This window comes from Petromyzon marinus, chromosome 3, assembly GCF_048934315.1.
Source record: "Petromyzon marinus isolate PM22_M1 ecotype Great Lakes invasive population chromosome 3, UKy_Petmar_22M1.pri1.0, whole genome shotgun sequence".
Taxonomy (NCBI): domain Eukaryota; kingdom Metazoa; phylum Chordata; class Hyperoartia; order Petromyzontiformes; family Petromyzontidae; genus Petromyzon; species Petromyzon marinus.
The window spans coordinates 15,321,424-15,343,098 of NC_133669.1; the positions used below are offsets into that span (position 1 = coordinate 15,321,424).

The 21,675-nt window shown below is 44.8% G+C and overlaps 1 protein-coding gene across 1 annotated transcript in view; it reads left to right on the forward strand.

Annotated features, from left to right (window-relative positions):
* The window catches only part of LARS1 (leucyl-tRNA synthetase 1), a 31,191-nt gene extending 9,522 nt beyond the window's left edge, over positions 1 to 21,669 (forward strand). Inside the window, exons 9-33 of the mRNA XM_032975861.2 lie at positions 728 to 795; positions 1,137 to 1,362; positions 2,281 to 2,368; positions 3,015 to 3,091; positions 3,403 to 3,456; positions 3,791 to 3,931; positions 6,030 to 6,107; positions 6,557 to 6,642; positions 8,223 to 8,288; positions 9,166 to 9,248; positions 10,161 to 10,299; positions 10,578 to 10,694; positions 11,342 to 11,437; positions 11,922 to 11,979; positions 12,816 to 12,879; positions 13,832 to 14,015; positions 14,339 to 14,429; positions 14,857 to 14,997; positions 15,598 to 15,714; positions 16,298 to 16,405; positions 16,831 to 16,938; positions 18,349 to 18,453; positions 18,585 to 18,680; positions 19,162 to 19,294; positions 19,500 to 21,669. Coding sequence (XP_032831752.2) covers positions 728 to 795; positions 1,137 to 1,362; positions 2,281 to 2,368; positions 3,015 to 3,091; positions 3,403 to 3,456; positions 3,791 to 3,931; positions 6,030 to 6,107; positions 6,557 to 6,642; positions 8,223 to 8,288; positions 9,166 to 9,248; positions 10,161 to 10,299; positions 10,578 to 10,694; positions 11,342 to 11,437; positions 11,922 to 11,979; positions 12,816 to 12,879; positions 13,832 to 14,015; positions 14,339 to 14,429; positions 14,857 to 14,997; positions 15,598 to 15,714; positions 16,298 to 16,405; positions 16,831 to 16,938; positions 18,349 to 18,453; positions 18,585 to 18,680; positions 19,162 to 19,294; positions 19,500 to 19,717 — 2,742 coding nt within the window. The 3' untranslated portion in view covers positions 19,718 to 21,669. The remainder of the gene's footprint in view (positions 1 to 727; positions 796 to 1,136; positions 1,363 to 2,280; positions 2,369 to 3,014; positions 3,092 to 3,402; positions 3,457 to 3,790; positions 3,932 to 6,029; positions 6,108 to 6,556; positions 6,643 to 8,222; positions 8,289 to 9,165; positions 9,249 to 10,160; positions 10,300 to 10,577; positions 10,695 to 11,341; positions 11,438 to 11,921; positions 11,980 to 12,815; positions 12,880 to 13,831; positions 14,016 to 14,338; positions 14,430 to 14,856; positions 14,998 to 15,597; positions 15,715 to 16,297; positions 16,406 to 16,830; positions 16,939 to 18,348; positions 18,454 to 18,584; positions 18,681 to 19,161; positions 19,295 to 19,499) is intronic.
* Positions 21,670 to 21,675: the final 6 nt, after the last annotated feature.

Consider the following 21,675-nt stretch of genomic DNA (forward strand, 5'->3'; position numbering starts at 1 on the left):
AGAATATAACAATAAAATGAACACTGGCCTTTTTCTATCGTACATTTAACATAGTTTATTAACTTAACAAAAGCATTCTGACCCTGAACATAACAGTTTACATCAACTCTCACCTTGACTCTAACAATGATATTAACACTAAACCAAGCAATAACGATGACATTAACACAATCCATAACACTTGCCAGCAACATTACCCCCGTGCCTTACAATATAAATATAAACTGCAACCCAGGACACATTAGAATTCATAGCCTGATGGTGGTGGCATGGTCATACCATCTAATTCATATTCGTGAATTCGCATTTTTAGAAATATGAAGAAAGTATCAAAATACTTTAACAATAGGGGAATTAAGCATGGTGAGACACTTTCACCAATGCTAGAAGGTGTTTAAAAAAAATAGATTGGCGAAACATAGGCAAATATAAATGTAGAAAACATGAACCGGCTCAGTTTTGCTGATGCATCATCTTTATCACCTCCAATGGGAAAAATACAGAAGATGTGAGAAGAACTTAATAGACAGGGCTGTACAATTGGACTCCAGATAAACATGAGCAAAAACGTAAGTCACACACACGTAGTTTGCTAAATTATTGGAGATGTCTGCCAGAGGGACAAAACTCAAAAACACAGCAGAAAATTTGAGGGGGTGGGGGTTTGAAGTGCTTTTGGAATTGAAAGTCTATATTGGCGACATGGGGATCTTTGTTTTTATGTTAGGGTGTGGGCCCGCAAGAGTACACCCTCATCAAGATGAAACTTCTGGAGCCATTTCCTGCAAAACTCAGGTATCTACCTCGACTCATACTTTTGGGATTTTAAAATCACTTCGAGTTGTGCTTGAGTAATCTCATGGTGCCATCACTCCAGTATCTTTGGATTGTTTCACGGTGGGATGTTTTTTTTTGGCACTGTCCCATCTTTTGTACTGTCTTCATAGTCTGTTCTGTACTGTATTTTTGTCTTGTGACGCTGTTTTTATTTATGATCATTTTAATGGATATCTTCGTCTTGCATCAATGTTTGTTTTACTAATGGTGATATTGACAGTTATGTTTATTTAATTGGTTTAGTTGATAATGATGGTGACGTTCACAATGGTAATTAATTATGTGCACATTCATCTCAGCCATCTGGCAGGAGAGTCCGTGTTCCTGGTGGCAGCGACGCTGCGTCCGGAGACGATGTTTGGGCAGACCAACTGCTGGTTGGGGCCGGATGTGCGCTACGTTGCATTCCGCACAGCCTGCGGATCCGTGTTTGTGTGTACGGCACGCGCTGCACGCAACATGTCCTACCAGGGCTTCACGACTGCTGATGGGCATGTCGACAAACTCGCCCAGCTCACCGGGGTGGTGAGCAGCACATGCTTTCACTGCAGCTTACGTCTCTATTAACAACTTGTGTCTGCCACCACTAAGTCAATCGCACATGGCATGCATTGTCACAACAAACAGTGGACATTGTTATGGTTTCTATTTAATGGTAATAATTCTATATATAAAAATAGTGATTTGCATAGGTGCCACATGTATTAAGTGACAATGTAGTGTTCACAAAGATAAACTAAGGGTCTTTTACGAATCTTATGCTTCAGGGTTAATGCCTGACACTCAGAGTGAGACTAAGACTCCTTTGGGATTTTTACAGTTATGTATTTAACCTTGAGGTTCTAGAGCCCAACTAAGGCACGTTCCACATATTTAGTGCTCCGTGTTATGCTGTGTCCACACGCATCTTATTCAGACCCTCCTCCCTCCCGTACCGGGTTGTGCTGGGTTCTACCTGGTATGGCTCGGATGAGTGGGATGTCCGCACGTCCAGCGTACAAATTATGAAACCCAGAAGTTACCTCGAAGGGACATCATCTATGACGTGATAGCCTTTTCTTTTGCTTCCAAGATTAAGGTTTGCAGATGTTGCTTGCAAGATGTGCTTCAAATGTATTAATTCGGCATGGTTACTTTGATGCCAACTCTTAATTATATTCTTTTTAATGTAGACATTTTAATAAAAATTCTAATGAAATAAACATCAAGGTGTACACAAATGAAACATGAAAAAACATACATTCAAAACACATAAATAATTAAAAGGAGTTAACACGAAAGTATCAGTGGGTCATCCTAAAGCTGTAAATACATGTAAGAATGTGCATGCATCCTGCACCTGGTACAGACTAGATGAGATGCGACTATTAGAAGAGGAAACCAGGTAAGCAAACAATCATCTAAGCAGGTAACCACGGTGGCTCCTGTTGCTCTGTTCTTCAGGACCTTATGGGGGCAGCTCTGAGCGCGCCACTCTGCTCCTTCCCAGTCATTTACACCCTGCCGATGCTCACCGTCAAGGAGGACAAGGGTGAGTGTGAGACAGAATGCATGTGTGTGTAAGGTCGGGCTCGAATGAGCACCTGGTGCGTTGTGTAAACATCACTCGGGAGACAAAGGCAGTCGGGCGTGGTGCTGGCTACCCACTCCCTCATGTGCCGCACTGGCCTTCATAGGTGCTCGCAAACAGCACTTGCCACAAAAGTCTGTTCAGGCTAAAAGGGAGATCTTTGTTTTGTCTTTGCAAGAAGACAGGTGATGGATCTTCTAGTCCTCCCAGTTAGTCCGCTAAACCGTAACTTATGTGTGTTCCATGACCTGTGAAAGAAATGTAGTCACAGCTAGCCTGGTACGAGCTCTTTTATGATATCACTGCCACATTGTGGCCACTTACGGCTGCTGTTCTTGTACTAAGTTGTGGTGGCAGAGTGGTCAGTGCATTATTCTGGTGAACTATTATTCCCTAACCATGCAAATAACTGAAAATGTATGTGTGAACCTATCATTGACCTCACCTAGCTCAACTCGGCCCAAAATAAGTAGCACCCTGTTAAGTAGAACCTGTTATGTGGCCAGCAACAGCGCTGGAGGGACGGACAGCTGGGTGTGGGTGGTGCCGATTGCACTACCCCCTGACGGCATCTGATCTCACACGTGCATGTGTCTGTGCTGCTCAGGCACGGGGGTGGTGACGAGTGTTCCTTCGGACTCGCCCGATGACATCGCTGCTCTGCGCGACCTCAAGAGAAAATCAGTAAGCACTCTCAACAGACCTTCATCCCTTACCACCCATGCACTCCCATCTACTTTCATACTCTCCCACCTTTGCTCTCTTCCTCTCTCCCCCTCTGCATTCCATCTCTCTTTCCCACTTTTGTGTCTCTAGCCCACTCTCCCACTGACTTAAGGAGCCCATGAGTGTAAAGGAGGTTGTGTTTAGTAAGAAGCCTGTGATTGGTAAAAAGTCTGTTTTCGTGATGCTGTGTTTGGTAAGTAGCCTGTAGGTTTAAGTCGTCTATATTTTGGCAAGGAGCTGATTGTGCGATCACTGTATTGTCCTCACAGGCCCTGCGGGAGAAGTATGGTATTACGGACGCCATGGTGCTGCCCTTCGAGCCGGTGAGTCTCTGTTTATGACGTGACCCTGATGTGTCTTTCAAAACGTTGTGTTACATATATGCTACCATGCCCAGCTAATTGATAGTGCATTTTAAAGCAATAAAATATAGTTATACAAATATACAACAAATAGAAGGAATATGAGAGGCTGAAAATGCCAACCAACTGATGGAACTCACAGAATTTAACCTGGAGTAGAAGATGTTACCTTACCTTTGTCCTCACCCCTTTCAATCTATAATAGATGGCTTTATGAGTTGGATGTGAAGGGCTTTTTATTAAATCTTAGGTGATGAATTATTATATGACTATTTGTCGTGTTACTCCGTGTCAGGTACCGATCATCGAGGTGCCTGGGCTGGGTCCTCTGGCGGCTGTGACGGTGCTCGATGAGATGGGCATCTCAAGTCAGAACGAGCGCGATCGCCTTGCCCTCGCCAAGGAGCGTGTCTACCTCAAGGGCTTCTATGAGGGGGTGCGGCTTCCCACTCGGCAGTTATAACATCAGCCGTAGCAGGATTGAGTATAAGCAGGAATAAGGAGTTAATTGTTCAACTCTCAGGAATGAGGGTGTGAGTTCCAATCCCGGTGGGGTGGTCTTTTCTCCACCGTTGATAAAAAAAATTAGTAACACTTTGAGTGAATATTCTTTGGGTCTTTCGGTAAAGCCACGTAGATAGATAAATAATGAAAAAATAAAAATATCACGACGTTTAGAATGCAAAACACAAGCAATAGTCAGCAGGTGAAAAAATATAGCGGCAGAGCTGCTGAGGCAGGAAAAAATATAGCGGGAGAGCTGCTGAGGCAGGATGTTATGTAGGTTTGAGATGGGTGTAGCCCAAGGGTAAGTGGGCGGGGCTAGAGATGGGTGTAGTCCAAGGGTAAGTGAGCGGTGCTAGAGATGGAATTTGCGTGTAAATGTAAGATTGGAGAGCTGATATACCTCCACGCCTACGAAGCTGTGGAGGTGGCCATTGTATTGTGAGAGATTAGCACGTCAATGTAAAAGAACCACCGCAATAGTGGCTGTGTTAGTGAGACATTTAGCCTGTTAATGTAACTCAGAGTCGTAAATAACTGATAGCATTGGCAGGTAGGATGGAAACATCACAGCCAGTTATGACTTAAACTGGTTAATAATGTCTTTCCAATGATTACTCAGTTTCGACCCATATTCTCGGTTAAAATTGTGTCTGTGTTTATATATCTGGATGGCTTCATGAACAAATCTTTGTTGATAGCCAGTGGGTTTTCAGAGTACGTTCGTCTTGGAAAAATACATTTCACATGTGCCCACAGAATTGAAACAATGATCAGCCACGGCTGAGGTATTGGTCCTACCGTGTTTGAAATCTACCTTATGTTCACGAACACGGTCTGAGACATGTCACTTAGTTTCCCCACTAACTACTGCCGCAGACACAGCTTAGTTTGTAGACACCGGGGTATTGCATGTCAGGGATCACATCCTTCACAGATGGGATCAGATCACGAATTGTATGTACTGAATCGAACCTGGATCTTGTGTTTGCTCATGATTTTGGAAATCTTTTTGGTAACCCCTGCTATGTATGGCAAGGTGATGGTTTTGATTGGGTCCTCAAATGGTTCTTTCCCAACAGTTGGGGTGATAGCTTTACGGATTGTGTAGTCCGAATATCCATTCATCTTGAGGGCTTGGTGTACGTGCTCCAGTTCACTGACTAGGTGGTGATGGTCGAAAATACGAGCTATATGGTGTAGAGTTTTGATGAGGGAATTCGTCTGGGCTGGATGGTGGTGGGAGTCAGGTTTTAGGTAGGCATCTGTATGGGTGGCTTTCCTGTAGACAGTGTCCCATTGAGCCATCTGGTTTATTTTCGATTAAAACATCCAAGAATGGTAACTTGCCATCCTTTTCCACCTCCATGGTGAATTTGATGGCTGGGTGTATGGAATTGATGTGGTTGAAGAATTGGCCCAGCGCTGGTAGGCCATGTGGCCAGATGACGAACGTGTCATCTACATATCTCTTCCACAAGGAAGGACGTAGGGTGGATGCCTGGATGGCATCTGTCTCAAATATTTCCATGAAAACATTGGCTACAACTGAAGATAAGGGAGAACCCATTGGGGTACCTTCAACTTGTTTGTAGAATGTTCCATTCCAGGTGAAGTAAATGTTGGTGAGGCAGTGTCTAACCAGGGCCGGTACATCAGCATTCAGTCCTTGTTGGACCAAATCTTCAATGATTGCACTAGCCCCTGTCCTGAGAATGCCATTGTCTCTGGATAAGAGTTGATTTCTGGCCCATGGTAATTTGAGCAAGGAGATATTTTTGTATTAACTTGAAATCATATTTCCTTTGCCACATTTCTCATGTGTCTCCCCTTGAGTGCATATGTTCCTGCTGGTTTTCAAGTGTTTCCCTATATAATTGTTTCCCTACGATTTCTTGCGTGACCCCTTGTATGTCTCACAATGTCCCTCTCTATGCCTGGCTTTACACCTCGTGCAATTTAAGTTTCCCTTCTGATGTCCTCGTGTGTATCCCCTGTGTGTCCCATGTGTCTGTGTACCTCGGGTGCAGGTGATGCTGGTGGCAGGGTATGAGGGGTGTCGTGTCCAGGATGTAAAGAAGGTCATCCAGGGCAAACTCATATCAGATGTGAGTGCTGATCCGTCTTACACAAACAATACAGTTTTAGTTATTTTGGCCTGGTTCATTTATACTCTTAGATATATAACAATTATTTGTTTAAAATTTAATATTATGCTCGTAGACTGTAAAATGGTCTGTACTGTCTCAGTGAGTGCACAAGCTTCCACTACTGATACATCGCAATGTCTAAACCATATTCCTGACTAAAGTAATACGCTCATCCACTGGTACAAACTTTGCCTCAAGCTTCGCTATCCTTTTACACGATGCTCCCCATTCTTCATAACACTATTCCACATTGTAATCCCTATGACAATGATGACAAATAGAATTCCCCAAAAATGTCCCGGTTTACCAATGTTTGCGTTGTCCACTCTTTGCTCCATTTTGGCCATGTAACCTGACCTAGCAGGGTGAGGCGTGGGCTAATCTGGCTCGTGTGACATTCTGTGCAGGGCCATGCGGTGCTGTACATGGAGCCAGAGAGACAGGTTATGTCCCGCTCAGGCGATGAATGTGTTGTGGCGCTGTGCGACCAGTGGTAGGGACCTTGCACTCGCTCACCTATTTACGCGCGATTTCTTGTACACACGCACTGTCGTATACACAATTGTTAAACACTCGCAGTCACCCAATCCCATTTGCACGTGCACTGTCGCACACAGTTGTGCAGACTTGCACACAAATGTGCCCATACTGTCATATACAAACCTCTTCATTCGCAGATTTTTTTTCTTTGGCGAAATTCTATTATTCGCTATTTTATATTTGAATACCAGTTCAAGGTTTGTACTTTTTTCCCTCGACTCTTCACGATTTGGCAACATAGCATGATGGCGGAGGGGTACTTGCGCAGTGGTGGATTGTGACCCCCATGTGTGCGTACCCAAGCCATTGTGCAACACATACCCGACACACTCGCGCACAACGCAAATTTGCAGACGTTATTGGATGCATTTAGCTATTAACAATTTTATCAATTTATTATTTTATTCTCATTCTACGTGACTTTACCGAAAGAACCAAAGAAGAAGAAGTTGAGGAATTGCCACACAGATGCCTAGATGGCATATCATTAACGTTCAAGTGACCATGACGTTTTGTGTTTAGGTAAATGAAACTTCCAAATTGACAGTATAATTTATTTATGTTTTATTTTATTCAATATATTTTGTACTATTTGTAATTATCTCTTTGTATCATTGTGCAGTTTAATGAAGCATATGGATGTTATGTGTACTGTACTGTACATGATTAATATCCAACATTTGTATTCTTTTGTTCAACAACCCAACCCCCTTTTTACCATATAAACGTAGTATCTACATTCCCGAATTCTACTTTGGCGCACATTTTCAAGAACCCAACCCTTACGAATGTCGAGGCCTAACCATTCCTATTCTGGCCTGCATACCTGAATAGAGTGATGTTAGTGTGGTCAAAGCCTTTTCTGCGAAAATGCCCTTGAAGTTCCATTGCTTTTGCCGATCACACTACATTGTATGCTCATTAAAGGCTGGTTCAACCTCTAGGGCAGTGGTTCTCAAAGTGTGGGTCTCCGGGCCACCAGTGGTCTGCGACGGGCCTATAGGCGGTCCGCAGGCTGATACACATGTAGGTTAATCCGGAAATCATGACAATGTTTATACCTTTTGTTTTGGACATACATTTAATTTAAAAATTATGTTAAGTAAACAAGCATTATTACACTACCCGAACCCTAAGATCTTAATGGCCCCCCCTAAAAAAAACCCTGATAGCTGCTTGAAAAAAAAGATTTCCTGGTTATTATGAATAATTTTGTATGACTGGTATTCAGAGATGATAAGTGAATGTGTTTTGTCACCAGGGGTGGGGGGTGGGCTGGGTGATCCACAGAAATGTTTGCATCAGCTGAGTGGTCCACGAGCCAAAAAAGTTTGAGAAATACTGCTCTACGGGATATCTAGGGCAGATTCACACATCCGTTGCCAATGGCGCTTGCATGGTCAATAATTGACACCCGGATCATGATTGTAGCACGCTATGCCCAAGCACTGCTACACCAATACACACACGTACACATCCACTATTACACTTGCAAATACACTCAAAGTCTACCATTTGTTTGTCTGCCTGTAGGTACCTGGACTATGGAGAAGAGCAGTGGAAGAGCCAGGCAACAGAATGCCTAAAAAATTTGGAGACGTGAGCACCCATTATTCTTGTTACTGTTTCTTGTGGTGCACACACACATGTTATTGGCAAGCTGTTTTAAGCTTCGGGAAACCGGAACTTGGGTCCGATGTCTTGAGACTAAGCTTTGAGCGGAATAGGTTGTAAAATCAATGTCTTCTTAAATCATTTTTAGGAGATCATATTTCAGGATCATATTCGTGTGACCAAGCCTGAGGGTCAATGACACACTGATGTTACTTTTCCACTGGTACATCCAAACTCCACCGGCGCAGTGCCAAGCCATGTTGTTGCGGGTCAGGATTCGCAGATTGTTTTTCCATTGCGGAAGCCACCCACTGCCACCGACGTTTATAGGCATTGTGTGCATCCAGATGCGTGTCGATGATGCGTTGATGCTGTGGTTTTAGTTGACTTGCACAAACTCACAAGTCGGATATATACACTGATACACACATATATACACTCACACAAAGATATACCCCCACACACACCCACCTCCGACTTATGAGTGCTATGTTCATCTTGCTCAAGTGTGATAACATCAGAAACATGGAACACATAATTAATACCGCCCCAGCCGTGCTTGGCACTGAGATCTTATGAGGCCAATGTCACGGTTTGTTCATGGCTCGGCAAAGCAAATATCCAGTGAAGAAGCAGCCACATAATCAGAACCTCTTGCTGACTGCTTAGATGTACCAGTGGAAAAGGGTTATGATACTCTGCTCAATGAGACTCCGTTACTGAGCATCTTATAGGCATGCCTGAGGGAGACGAGGTTTTAGAATTGGTGATATCTTGAGCTACGTAAAACGTGGAGACGTGATGCTCTCGTGTTGATGACGTTTTGGACGTTTGTTGATGATGTCATGTAATCGTGTCTTAGATTCATGGATGAAACTCGTAGAAACTTTGAAGCGACACTGGAATGGCTGAAGGAGCATGCATGCTCGCGCACATATGGACTTGGTATGGACGCACGCTCAAGCGCACTTTTGTACGCAGAACTTGTGCCAAGGAGTCTTGCCTGGCACAAGCCAGGTGGCAATTTTACTGTCAGTGACAAGTAGGGGAAAATGATGTTTAATTTTAATTATTTTGAATAATTATCAGCTGATGTCCTATATGGGAATGTACCCCTTCACGTGTGCGCACTATAACGTGTACACGTGTGCATGCTTGTATTCATGTGTATGTGCTCGACATGGGACGAATACATTTGGTGAGAGGTGCGCGCTGTGCCATCAGCAGACAGCTGTGCAAATTTGGTTCCCGATTTGGCACACAGCTTCAGGTTTGTCGAATCCTGGCAATAGTGCTGAAACCGAAAAAAAATCTTAATCTGGTTCATTCTTTTAATTCGTAGTGTGTACCGCTATGTATACAATAGTTTATTTCGTTTTGATGCCTGTGTGTGTACCGGTGTGTGTTTACATGGAAGCTACGTGTTATACATTTACATGCTGTTCTGTCCCAATGCGTGCCCCTGTGTGTACCTGTGTGTGCCTGTGTGTGCCTGTGTGTGCCTGTGTGTGCCTGTGTGTGCCTGTGTGTGCCCCTGTGTGCCCCTATGTGTGCCTGTGTGTGCCTGTGTGCGCCTGTGTGTGTGCCTGTGTGTGTGCCTGTGTGTGTGCCTGTGTGTGTGCCTGTGTGTGTGCCTGTGTGTGTGCCTGTGTGTGTGCCTGTGTGTGTGCCTGTGTGTGTGCCTGTGTGCCCCTGTGTGTGCCTGTGTGTGCGCCTGTGTGCGCCTGTGTGTGCCTGTGTGTGCCTGTGTGCCCCTGTGTGCGCCTGTGTGTGTCTGTGTGTACCTGTGTGTGCCTGTGTGTGCCTGTGTGCACCTGTGTGCCCCTGTGTGCCTGTGTGTGCCTGTGTGCACGGTAGGAACTCGTCTGCCATGGGATGAGCGCTGGCTCATCGAGTCCCTGTCGGACTCGACCATCTACATGGCGTTCTACACTGTGTGTCACCTCCTGCAGGGTGGGACGCTGGATGGACACGGGGTCTCCCCGCTCGGCATCCGGTAAGAGCACATCGTCAAGACCAGCACAGCAAGCGCTATTTTCTAGGGTTTAATAGTTTCAACTTTCACCCCCAGATATTGATTATCATGATTCCGGTTTTGATTAGATTCAATACAAATGTAAGATTTTTTTTGTAATTTATTGCAGCAATCGCACAAACCCATTGCATGCCATTCCAACCTTTTGCAGGTGCTTGCCAACAACACTTTTTTTTACCATCCTCCAACAGTCTTTAAGGCTCTGAAGGTATATTTGTGTTATGTATGTGTATGAGCAGGCCGGAGGAGATGTCGTGCGCCGTTTGGGATTATGTTCTTTTCCCGGATGCCCCAGTTCCGGACTCTGTGATCTCTAAAGAGAAACTCGACCTCCTCCGTCGAGAGTTCCAGTTCTGGTAATGTACTCGACGCACTCACACGCACTCTCGGCAGGCCTCGCAAAGTTTTGTGGCCAGTGGTGTGAACACTTTAATGGGAAGTTCCCCTTGGCTTGTCATTTAAAGCAAATTACGTTCATGGAGGAATCATTGAAGGTGCTTTATGCAACCAGACACTGCTCCCACCTGTCCTTCCTGTCTTTGCCCTGAATGCACCTCCAATCACATAAGATCTTAGAAATTAACCCAGATGGTTAGGACTTCTATGAGAGACTGCTTTGGAATACCAGGTGTGGCCAGGAGATGAGTGGATTGCTCAATCCATCTGTATGGAGATTTAAGTGTTGCCCTCGCATATGGTTGGATTTTCTATGCTTACCCCAGTTTCTTCCTACAAGCCAAATAATTATTAATGGAATTGGACAAACATAAAAAGTATTGAGGCACAGTGGCGCTATTCTGGATAAATAAAGGGCAGCGTCATTGTTATTTATTAGGTGTGGCTCATTAACAGTGCATGGCATAGACACCTCCATGTACCATTGAGCTGTATGTAGCTCATTGACACTTGAAATTATTCCTTCATTAACAATGGAGACTCACTTGAGCTCTGCTCAGCTCAGTGTTGGGCATTGTTGAATAGGTGCTGTTTGGTTGTCCTCCAGGTATCCCATGGATCTCCGAGTCTCTGGAAAAGACCTGGTGCCCAACCACTTGACTTACTACCTGTACAACCACGTGGCCATGTGGCCCAAACACAGGTGACTATGCGCGCACATCGCCACACACACGACTGTTCACCCATACGCAGCAGCCAGGTCTCCACAGTGGTGCTGATGTTTACACAGTGTACCAGGTACTCATTTGAAGTTCAGTCCACCTAGCGGAGGGCGAGGACAAGTTCTGATAACACTTGCCACTTTGACGTTAGCCATGGCTGGGACTCAAAACTCAGGTTACCGGGTTTGTGGCATAGTGCACGAACCACTACGCTACCTTGATTATCGTCATCATCAGCGTCATCGGCCAAGGTGTGCGACATTACCTAATGTGAATGTTAAAACCCTGTGGCGCCTCGTAGTGCTTAATGTTTTGCCATTTTGTGCAACCTCATTTTTAAAGAACGGTTCACTGCCCTTTTGTAATTGCTCTTAATCAGGTATCCATTGAATAGATTAGGAAATTCAGGAGTTGTTTTATATCATTAATAAGAAGGCTGTAAATTTGTGTTTTGTCACCATACAGTGAGATGTGGCCCCGAGCAGTCCGAGCAAATGGGCACCTCCTGCTCAACTCTGAGAAGGTGACCCCCACAGCATACCTTCATCAACATCATCGGCATCAACATGAACGCTGTCACTGTTCTTAACGGTTTGAGGCCCTGTTAATGTGAACAAAATATTGTGAAGAGATTGTAGTAAACTGTCTTTGTCGCTACGGCTCACATTTGCCATATTTGTTAATACATTTTTATTGCAATATCACCACAGTGATGAAACAATCAGTAACATTAATAACACCGATGTCTTCTTTGGTACTTTCGGTAAAGTCACGTAGAATGAGAATAAAATAATAAATTTATAAAATAAAATAACACAATAAAATTCTCACGACGTTTCGGCCACAACACAAGCGGCCTTCATCAGGTGAAGGGACGAGACTGTCTGGAGGACAGCGCTCCAGCGCTGACTTTACCGAAAGAACCAAAGAAGATGAATGCTTGCAGTCACGAAAGCTTTAAATCGAAAAAAAAAAAACACCGATGTCATTGTCAAAATAAAAGTGAAACTATTCAAAATACATGATATTGTGCTCAATGACAAACACCATCAACATTATCATATATCATTAACACACTGATCATCATTAACAATAGGAAAGTCGCGATCTAAATTGTCCAACGTTGGCAACTCATCAACATGATCATGAACAAGATCAACATGAACATCGCCAATGCAGTCACATCCTCGTGAATGCCATCGTCATAATAATCACTTGATCCCATCACACTGGCCCTTACAATGCATACGGCTAATTAGGCAAAGTTTGTATTGTTAGTGTGTGTATATGTGTTGATATGTTTGCGTGTGTGCGTGCGCATATGTGCACACATGGCTGTGACTTAACTCTGCTCTGCAGATGTCGAAATCTACAGGGAATTTCTTGACTCTGTCAGAGGCTATTTCTAAGTTCTCTGCTGACGGTGAGTGTCTTTCAACGTGTGTGTGATTCGGTGTGTGTATGTGTTTGACGGAACATGTTTTACGTGTGTTTGACCTGCGTTTAATACCATGGCCAAGGTTTTCCATTAAAACACTCCTCACGAAGACTTGAATACCAAGTGGTGCCCGCCACCTACAAGTTTAATACAAACACACAACCGAGCTACAACCATCTGAGCAACTGAAATATCCGAGTACTATCATAGACACAGGCAATAAATAATTTTCCTGCCAACCAAAACTGAGCAGAGATAGTGGAAAAGTCGTGCTTATGTTGTTAAAAAGAGGAAATTGTTTTTTTAACCTTATCTGGGCTGCTAGGTCAAACTGACTATCAAAAACGTACCGGGAGCAGTATGTAAAAATCAGCACTCAGCAAAGGCGGCTGGGCATGATTCTGACCACACAATTATCTTTTGTGCCATGCTGGTCTTATTAGGTGCTCATAACCATAATTTGCACCTGCAACCTATAAAGTCTAAATATACGGGATCTTTATGTGTTACTTGTGTGTTGTGGTGAGATCACTGTCAGTGGTGACATCACTGTCACTGTCAGTGGTGAATGGTAGCTGATGTTTTCACAAGCCAATGGAATGTGCATGCTCATGCTGTGTGCCCTTGAGTGCTGTCAAGCATGCCTTGTGCATGCTGAGTAACTGTAAGGCATGCACCCATGCATTGTTTAAAATTGATTAGTTTTCTCACTAAATATGCTTTGAATGTTTTTGAAAATGTATCCTTTATAATTTTGATAGTTTTATGCTGTAATTTTTCTGCTAAGAGCATGAACAGAACTACGAATGAAACAGGTAAACAATAAATGTTCTAAATGAGATAGCACAAATGGTTAAAGTAATTAACATTGCAAGCTTGTCCTTGCTGTCTTCGTGTGACTATGCTTATCTGCTATGATGATGCGGCGTGTTTCAAGGCATGCGTTTGGCCCTGGCGGATGCGGGGGACACGGTGGAGGATGCGAACTTTGTGGAGAGTGTGGCGGAGTCTGGGGTGCTGCGTCTGCACGCATGGGTGGAGTGGGCACGTGATGTCTTGCAGTCTCCACATGGACAGCGCCTGGGGCCAGCCTCCTCCTTCAACGACCGTGTGTTTATCAGGTGCCTAGTACAACCAGTTGGAGACAGCTGCCCTCCAGCATTAACAGAGGGTGTCGGAGAGAAATGCTCTCAACAATAATTTGAGCTCTGGATAGCTAAAACACGAATAGTTGGCACAGTGTGCATCATAGTTGGTACATCTGCTGGTCATCTCGGACAGTAAACCCATAACACCTGGGGGGGGGTCTGCTGTTCTTGCCAGTGAACCATCGACACATCATGCGAGCTAAAAAGTGCACATCACCACCACTTAGTGGCGAATGGTGGTTCGTTTATTTTCTCCAGGATTAAAAAATATTATGATTGTGTGTGTGTGTTTATAGTGAGATGAATGCAGGAGTCCATAAGACAGAGAAGCTTTATGAGAAGATGATGTTTAAAGAGGCTCTCAAAACAGGATTCTTTGAATTCCAGGTATTGATCCATGAGCACACATTCTTGCACATCCGTAAACATGTTATTCCATGTAAAAGCAATCAGAAATAGGGTGGGATTGGTACGAACATCGTTTTTTGATGATAATTGGCCTATGACCTTCCAGGTACTGTAGGTTTCCCGATAGTTGAAATATATAAAGGTGAGTCTGGTCTCATTTTAAAGCTCTTAAAGAGATTTATCTTCATTATTCTATGTAAACAAGTGACGGAGGGCAAACCTTTTGTTTGCCTTGAACCTCGCGTCTTCTTAAAAATGTTACACGTTGTAACACATACTTGGCGTGGTGCTGGCCCCCATCCCCGCATGTGCTGTACTGCTCTTAATAGGTGCTTGCTAAACAATACTTGTTCAAAGAGCATGATTTGTCTTTGTGTGCGTTGGTGTAATCGGCGTTTTTGTCCAGGCGTGCCGTGATCGCTACCGCGAGCTGGCTCTGGATGGGATGAATCGCGATCTCCTACTCCGTTTCATCGAGTTGCAAACGCTGTTGCTGGCACCCGTATGCCCACACGTCTGCGAGCACGTGTGGGGACTCCTGGGCAAGGTGCGTCTCGAACGCAACCGTCACGTACGGTTGTGATGCCGTCCCACTACGCATGAAATTAAGCATCGATTTATCGATTAAAATCTATTCTGATATTTGCAATGTATGCGTTGAATCGTGCATATTAATGCAGAAGCCGATTCTTCGTGCTAATTTTATATCCTCAGGTTCCATCCATTTGCTCAGCATTGATGATGGGACTGAATTAAGTTTCTACATTGATGTCTGTTTACCAATACCACAGCTTTGTTCACCGCCAGTCCCAAATGATATACTCTTTTATGTTTATGGAAATTGAAACAAACGACCGTACAAATGGTATACAATCAATGAGAAATATTACAAACTAAATTCGTGAAATGAGGCAAAAGTCATTCATTTGTGAATTGAATTACATCCCCAAATTGTGACATTTTGAATCCGTTTTGGGAGTGGGGGTAAATCATCATCAGCCATCGTTTTGTCTCACTTGCTATATTATGTAGTGTTGTGTGATGCGTATGTGGTGTGTTTTGTGTTGTGTGTATTTATTTTAGTTGTGTTAATGGGCTGCTTGGTGTGAGGAGTGAGCTGGTTTGTGTTGTGGTGTTGCATTGCTAGCCGGGCTCCGTGGTGCGGGAAGCGCGCTGGCCCGTGGTGGATGCCCCGGACGAGATTCTGCTCCGCTCGGCTGAGTACATGAGGGAGGCGACCCACGATGCTCGTATCCGCCTCAAGGTCTCGCTCGCGTCCACACACAGCAGGTCCCCATCACCACTGCAGCCACACAGTGATTGCTTGAATCGGCGCAAATGTTTGAGGTTTCCCCCATATGCTTGGGTTTTATTCAGGTACTTTGAATTTGGCCAAATGCCTGATGTTTTTAAGAGGAGACATGGAGAACATTTTTAAGAAAGACCGAGACAGCAAACTGGTGAGAGACGAATGAGACGAGGAGACAAAGTAAGAGAAACAGATGAATAGAGGCAGAGGCAAGGGATAGACACAGAAAGATCGATAGATACAGACAGAGAGATGGGGACACCATCAAAGGCAGATATACAGTTCATTGAAAATATAGTTTTTAGAAAGTATTATTTGGCTACCAATGTAATTCGGTAGTATACCCAATTTGGTTATGCAATATTCAAATTGAAGAGTGTAAAGTGTTCATTGGTGCATCACTCGTTCTGCTACAGGCCAAAACACTCATGAAATTGGTCAAAAACTCTTCTAAAAAAAATCTCGAGACTTGGCGAGGTTTTCCCGTGTAAATAACAAGCATTATTAAACATGAGCGTGTATGTGTTTGTGAGCGCAGAAAGGCCCTGTTCTCTCTGGGCCACCATCTCACTGCATCTTCTACGTGGCCAAGAACTACCCACCCTGGCAGCACGTCACGTTGACTACACTGCAGAGACACTATCAGGTACACACTTTATCCAGTAATCACTCAGTACTTGATGTGCATGCACTCGTAGGTGTGAGCATATGTGTACTTGGTGTGTGTGCGGAAATGTGTACGTGCATGTATGAGTGCATGCGTGTGCGCATATGTGGGTGTATTCATGTAGGTTAGTGGTCGTGTAGCGGTTAATGCACTGCACTACGTACCCAGCGACCCAAGTTCCATTCCTGCTCAAGACCAATTACTTAGGTGATTATTTGAACCAGTCCTTGGCTTCTAAGTCGAATCAGCCTTGCATGTGTACCACGTGCAGCAATGAGGAGACAAAGGCAGCCTTTATAGGTGCTCGCTAACAGCACTTTGCCCAACAGTATGTTGAAGGCTATATGGGGGGCATCTTTATATTTTTGTGCTAATGTGTTTTGTGTGTATGTGTGTATGCTCAGGCTAATGGAAAACTTCCAGACAACAAACAGATTTCAGTTGAGCTGGGAGCCAAACCTGAGCTGAAGAAACATCTCAAGAGAGTCATGCCCTTTGTGGTGATGATCAAGGTACGTGTGTCTGTGCACATGGGAATGCATATGCTTGCAGTTAGCATGCAACATTTCACTCGACAGTGATTTGATTATTTCTCACTTGGGTTGTTATACACCCTAAAAGTCACTTATTTGTGATCTCGTTTTTACCATCACGTTTACATCAATTCTTCTTCTGTCTCTTTTGTACAGTTTTCTCTCCACTTACCTAAATGTACCATTAGCTTATAATTTTGCAAGCAATTTGTAGACATCGTGAATCTATTCTCACGTGTACGACTTGACGCGTGTTTTGTGACCATAAAAATTGATTCGGTGTTACATGCCTAGAGTACCGTATGTGTATTTAAATGAAGAAGAAATGGAAATGTGAATGTGTTGTCTGTCAAGCCTTTAAGGGCAGTCCTTTCCATTGGCAAGTGTTTGACACTATAGGTGTAGACTGGATCACTGGTTTTTCAATGTGACCGCCTATTGGTGCGCCAACCACAGAACTGGGGACAACTGGTGTCTGTCCTGAAACCTCCCGTCTGTGAGCCTTTGTTACTGAGGTGCAGCCTCGCACATGGTGCAAGTACGGTGATGTGGCCACCACCAACAACGTGGTATCAACTGGTGGCTGCTATTGTGGCTATGTTGATATGTTCGTGGGTTGTATTGTTTGAGTGTGGTATCTTTTATATATGGTAGGGAGTGGTGGGGCAGTGGTTAGCGCACTGCGCCCTTAAAACATTTTGGGTGTGTTTGTGGGCATGTATGAACGTTACAACCTCGTTGAGCATCGTAGAGCAATCTGAGTGATTAAAAAAAATAACCATTTAAAATAGTAATAAGTACATGTAGACAGTCGAGCACACTTTCCAGTATCATCTGGTAAACAAGCAGTGTTTGTTGAGAAAAGCCTGACTGCTTACGAGTCCCAGGAAGATGAACACAGTCCAGAATTTACGTGTTTAAACAAATGCTGCCGATACTCATTTATATATTTAGTACAAAGCGACAGTTAATGTGTGCGTTATGTGTTTGTACGCATGTATGTTGAATTTATTTCACACCGTACCTAGCCAACCATGCTAATCGGAGGTGCGGGGAAAGAACAACAAATTAAAACACACAAAGCAGTTCTAAAGAAATTAGTTTTCAATCTATATTTAAAAGTGCATAGCTGCAATGGCTTCCTAATATCGGAAGAGCGTTCCAGACAACCGTAGAAGTGCATCTGAAAGCGTGCGATGCAGTGATCATCTTTGTTCGATGGTTAGCCAAAATCCGCTGCGATGATGACCGGAGTTTGCATGATGGTTTCTGCTTCTTGACGAGATCAGCAAGGTATTGCGGTACAATTGTGGGAAGCACTTTGTGTGTAATGAGTGCGACCTTATAATGTATTCGTTTACACACGTGTGTGTGTGTGTGCATTTTCAGGATAACCTGGAGCGCCAAGGTCCCCGTGCCCTCGACTCACAGCTAGAGTTTGATGAGCGAGCTGTTCTCATGGAGAACATCACCTACCTCACCACCACGCTGGAGGTGACGCTGCTCGGGCACAACACGCCACGCCATGGCGCACCATACCACACACCTCACCGTGCGTCGCCACGTCTTACCATAGGGGAGGTTCTTCAGGTTGGAATGATGAGGTTACCTGCGTTGTGGTGCAGGTGGATGAGGTGAGGGTGCTGTTTGCGAGTGAGGCGGAGCAGCGAATTCGGGACGAGTGCCGGCCAGGAAAACCCCATGTCAACTTCTACGTGGAGGTAACCCAGGAAGACAAAGAGTGCGAAGCTGTGCAGCATGCATATGGCATACTTATGGCAGTGCACATACGTGCAGTCTGCCGTTAACAGCACGCATATTTGATGTGTGGTGGTTGGGCTGCCCAGGGCATTGCATGTTTTAAGGGCATTCTATCAGGTGGATGGGCCACATCCACAAACACGTAGACTTTGTGGAGAAGTCCAGCAGTCAACAGTGGCTGTTATATGGACAGACTCACTGCCGCTATAGGGAAGTGGAATTTCCACGAGGGCTGTGAACTGGAGATGGACACCAATGCCTCAATTATCATTTGAGTAGGGTTATTTTTGTACATTGGTGACCTGGATAAGACCAGTTTAATCGTAGGCAGCTGAAACTTGGATCTAATCCAAAACTTAGCATTGCCAGTGTGTTCTGAAAATGGGATAGCCATCCGCCTTCTCCCTTAAGCAGGACATCTTTGCGTGTGCGCGGGTGTAGCCGGGCGTGTCGGTGATGCTCGTTAACCACGAGCTGTCGAACGGGCACTTCTCGACACGCGTGACCGTGCACGATGGGGATTGCACAGACAGGATCATCCGCCGTCTCATGAAATCTGACCGTGGGATTAAAGGTGAAGGCACAACCACGCACAACACATACATGTATACACTCACATACAAGCACACACATCTACACTCATACTCAACATGTGTATGTCTATATAAGCTTGGGCACAAATATTGGACATGTAATTTAACATGTCAGGAAAATTGTTTAGATTTTTGGGTTCTGTCTTTAACAATCTCAATTAATAATGCTTCCTCCCTGGATGCCAGTTCTGTCGCAGGTATCCCTGCTCCGCTACCTGGATCCTAATATGGGGCCGCGCACCATCCCCCACCTGGGATCGCCCATGCACGGCACCGCGCCAATCCCGCGTGACGCCCTCTTCCACATCACGGGGACACCCAGTGACGGTGGCTGCGGCATCCGCGTCTCCATAGGGGGGGAGAGCCACGAGGTTGGGGACACCCTCGTCTATGCACTCGCATGAGGGATGGAGGGAAGCACCCCCCTAAATTGCTGCTGGATGAAGCCAGGGGTGCTGAGTCAGCCCTCCAATGGCCTGGACTGTCTTCAATCCCCGGAGCTGGGTGTCTCTCTCTCTCTCTCAAAGGGTTCACAATGGCCATTCCAACCGTCATTGAGAGCCTGAGTTCAAGTCCTGGGACTGGAGGTCTCACTTTCTCGAATGGAGCTCATAAAAGCTGTTTTTCAGCAGTGAGCCAGCACTTGGTGTGGTCCGACTTTTACGACACCCAGATGTCACCATTGGGCAATATACATACATATATTAGCAACGCTGAACATCAACAAATGCACTGTTTAAATTAGCTTCATTTTCACAAGACAAAAAGTCCACAGCTGGAGTGGGGATAGGGCTTTCGCTCTTGATAGCAACACCTGCAATGAATGTTTCCCGGTCCACTCCCATGGATTTCTACTTTCTAAACTCAACAGCCAACCCGTGAGCAAGGGAACAGCTGCATTAGCATGCCAAATTACCTGCTCCATATATGCGGCTTCAGTTTTTCTCTACTTTTGGGCATAAGGGAGAGTCTCCATTTGTGTTTTTTTAGAAATGCCGCAGTGGGTTCTGTGTCGATCACAAAATGTTGCTCCTATGGAGCTTCTCTTATTTCCAGAAGATTCTCCCAAGATGGCAACAGTCTAACAGCAAGGGACCCAGAGTACCCATACAGGGTGTCCAGCGAGGGGCCTGGGGGCCCTTTATATCCTGGCACCAGAGGTCATTCCCAGAATCCCACAAACCCAGTTTCAACATTCGTTCTGGCTCTCCCAGCTTACACTGCCTCTGCAATCCAGTGGTGTGTTGTGGAACCTTCCAGAACCGGTAGAATTCTCTTCCACATCAAGGCCAGGCTCACCTTCAAGCAGGAATGGATCTGCAGTGTTATCCAGGTCATCACCCGTGGATCACCCTTGGACTTCATGTGGGCCCCCAACTTTTACCATGTCGTGAACTCCCCCGTTCCCAGGGACCCTGCATGCAAGGAGGCTCTCCTAGTTGAGGTCAACCGGCTGAAGACCATGGGAGCTCTGGAGCTTATGCCTTCCCCGATAGAGGAAAGGGTTTCTTGTCGGAGCTTCCTGGTGTCAAAAGCGTCGAGTGTTTTCATCCAATTCGTGATCTTCATCTGTTGAACCATGTCATCGTGTGTGGGTTTGCTCTTGAGTTTAAAAAGTAGAAATCCATGGGAGCACATGAGGAGCACTAGATGCTTGGACCTGCTGTCACAGACAAGTGCTCTGGCCTCCCTGGATTTTTAAAAATATTTTTTTTAATGAAAATAGCATCTCGATACTCAGTCCTGCTGCGACATGTACACGTGCTGTACATGGTGGCCTCTGTTAGTATAGCAGCATTTAAGGGGTGACTCGCACTCCTAACAAATGTTTCAGGCAACATGTCTAAGAGGAGCATAAATGTCAAACTTTTGCATAAACGAGTTCTTTTGACGAGTTTAACATCTCGGCCCCATCATGTGATGTTTTCAAATTCTTCCAGTCCCATTCTAATGTGTATTTGCGCAATGTAGTTCCTTCCAGTTCAAGTATTAAAATACTCTATCAAGCTAATGTTATGACAGCCGGAGAAGTGCTGCTTCGTTCCAGATCGGTTTCCTGCCAAGATGTGCCTTCTCTGTCAGCACTCCGAGGCGAAAGCAATCGATGCTCCAGCACATTATTGGAGAGTTTGTGCAGCCCCACTAATGGGGATGGCTGGTCTCAATGTCTGGTAGCTGAGTCTTAGGATTCTATGAAATGACTACCACTCAGAACCAAACTAAGACACTAGCTTTGTGTGTGGGCTTTACAGTACAGGATTTATAATAGGCACAGAGAGATGCATTTGATCTAGGAAGGATGGAAGCAGCCTGAATGGCCAAATACATAAAACAAGAATAAAGAAGTTAAACCCCATTTATC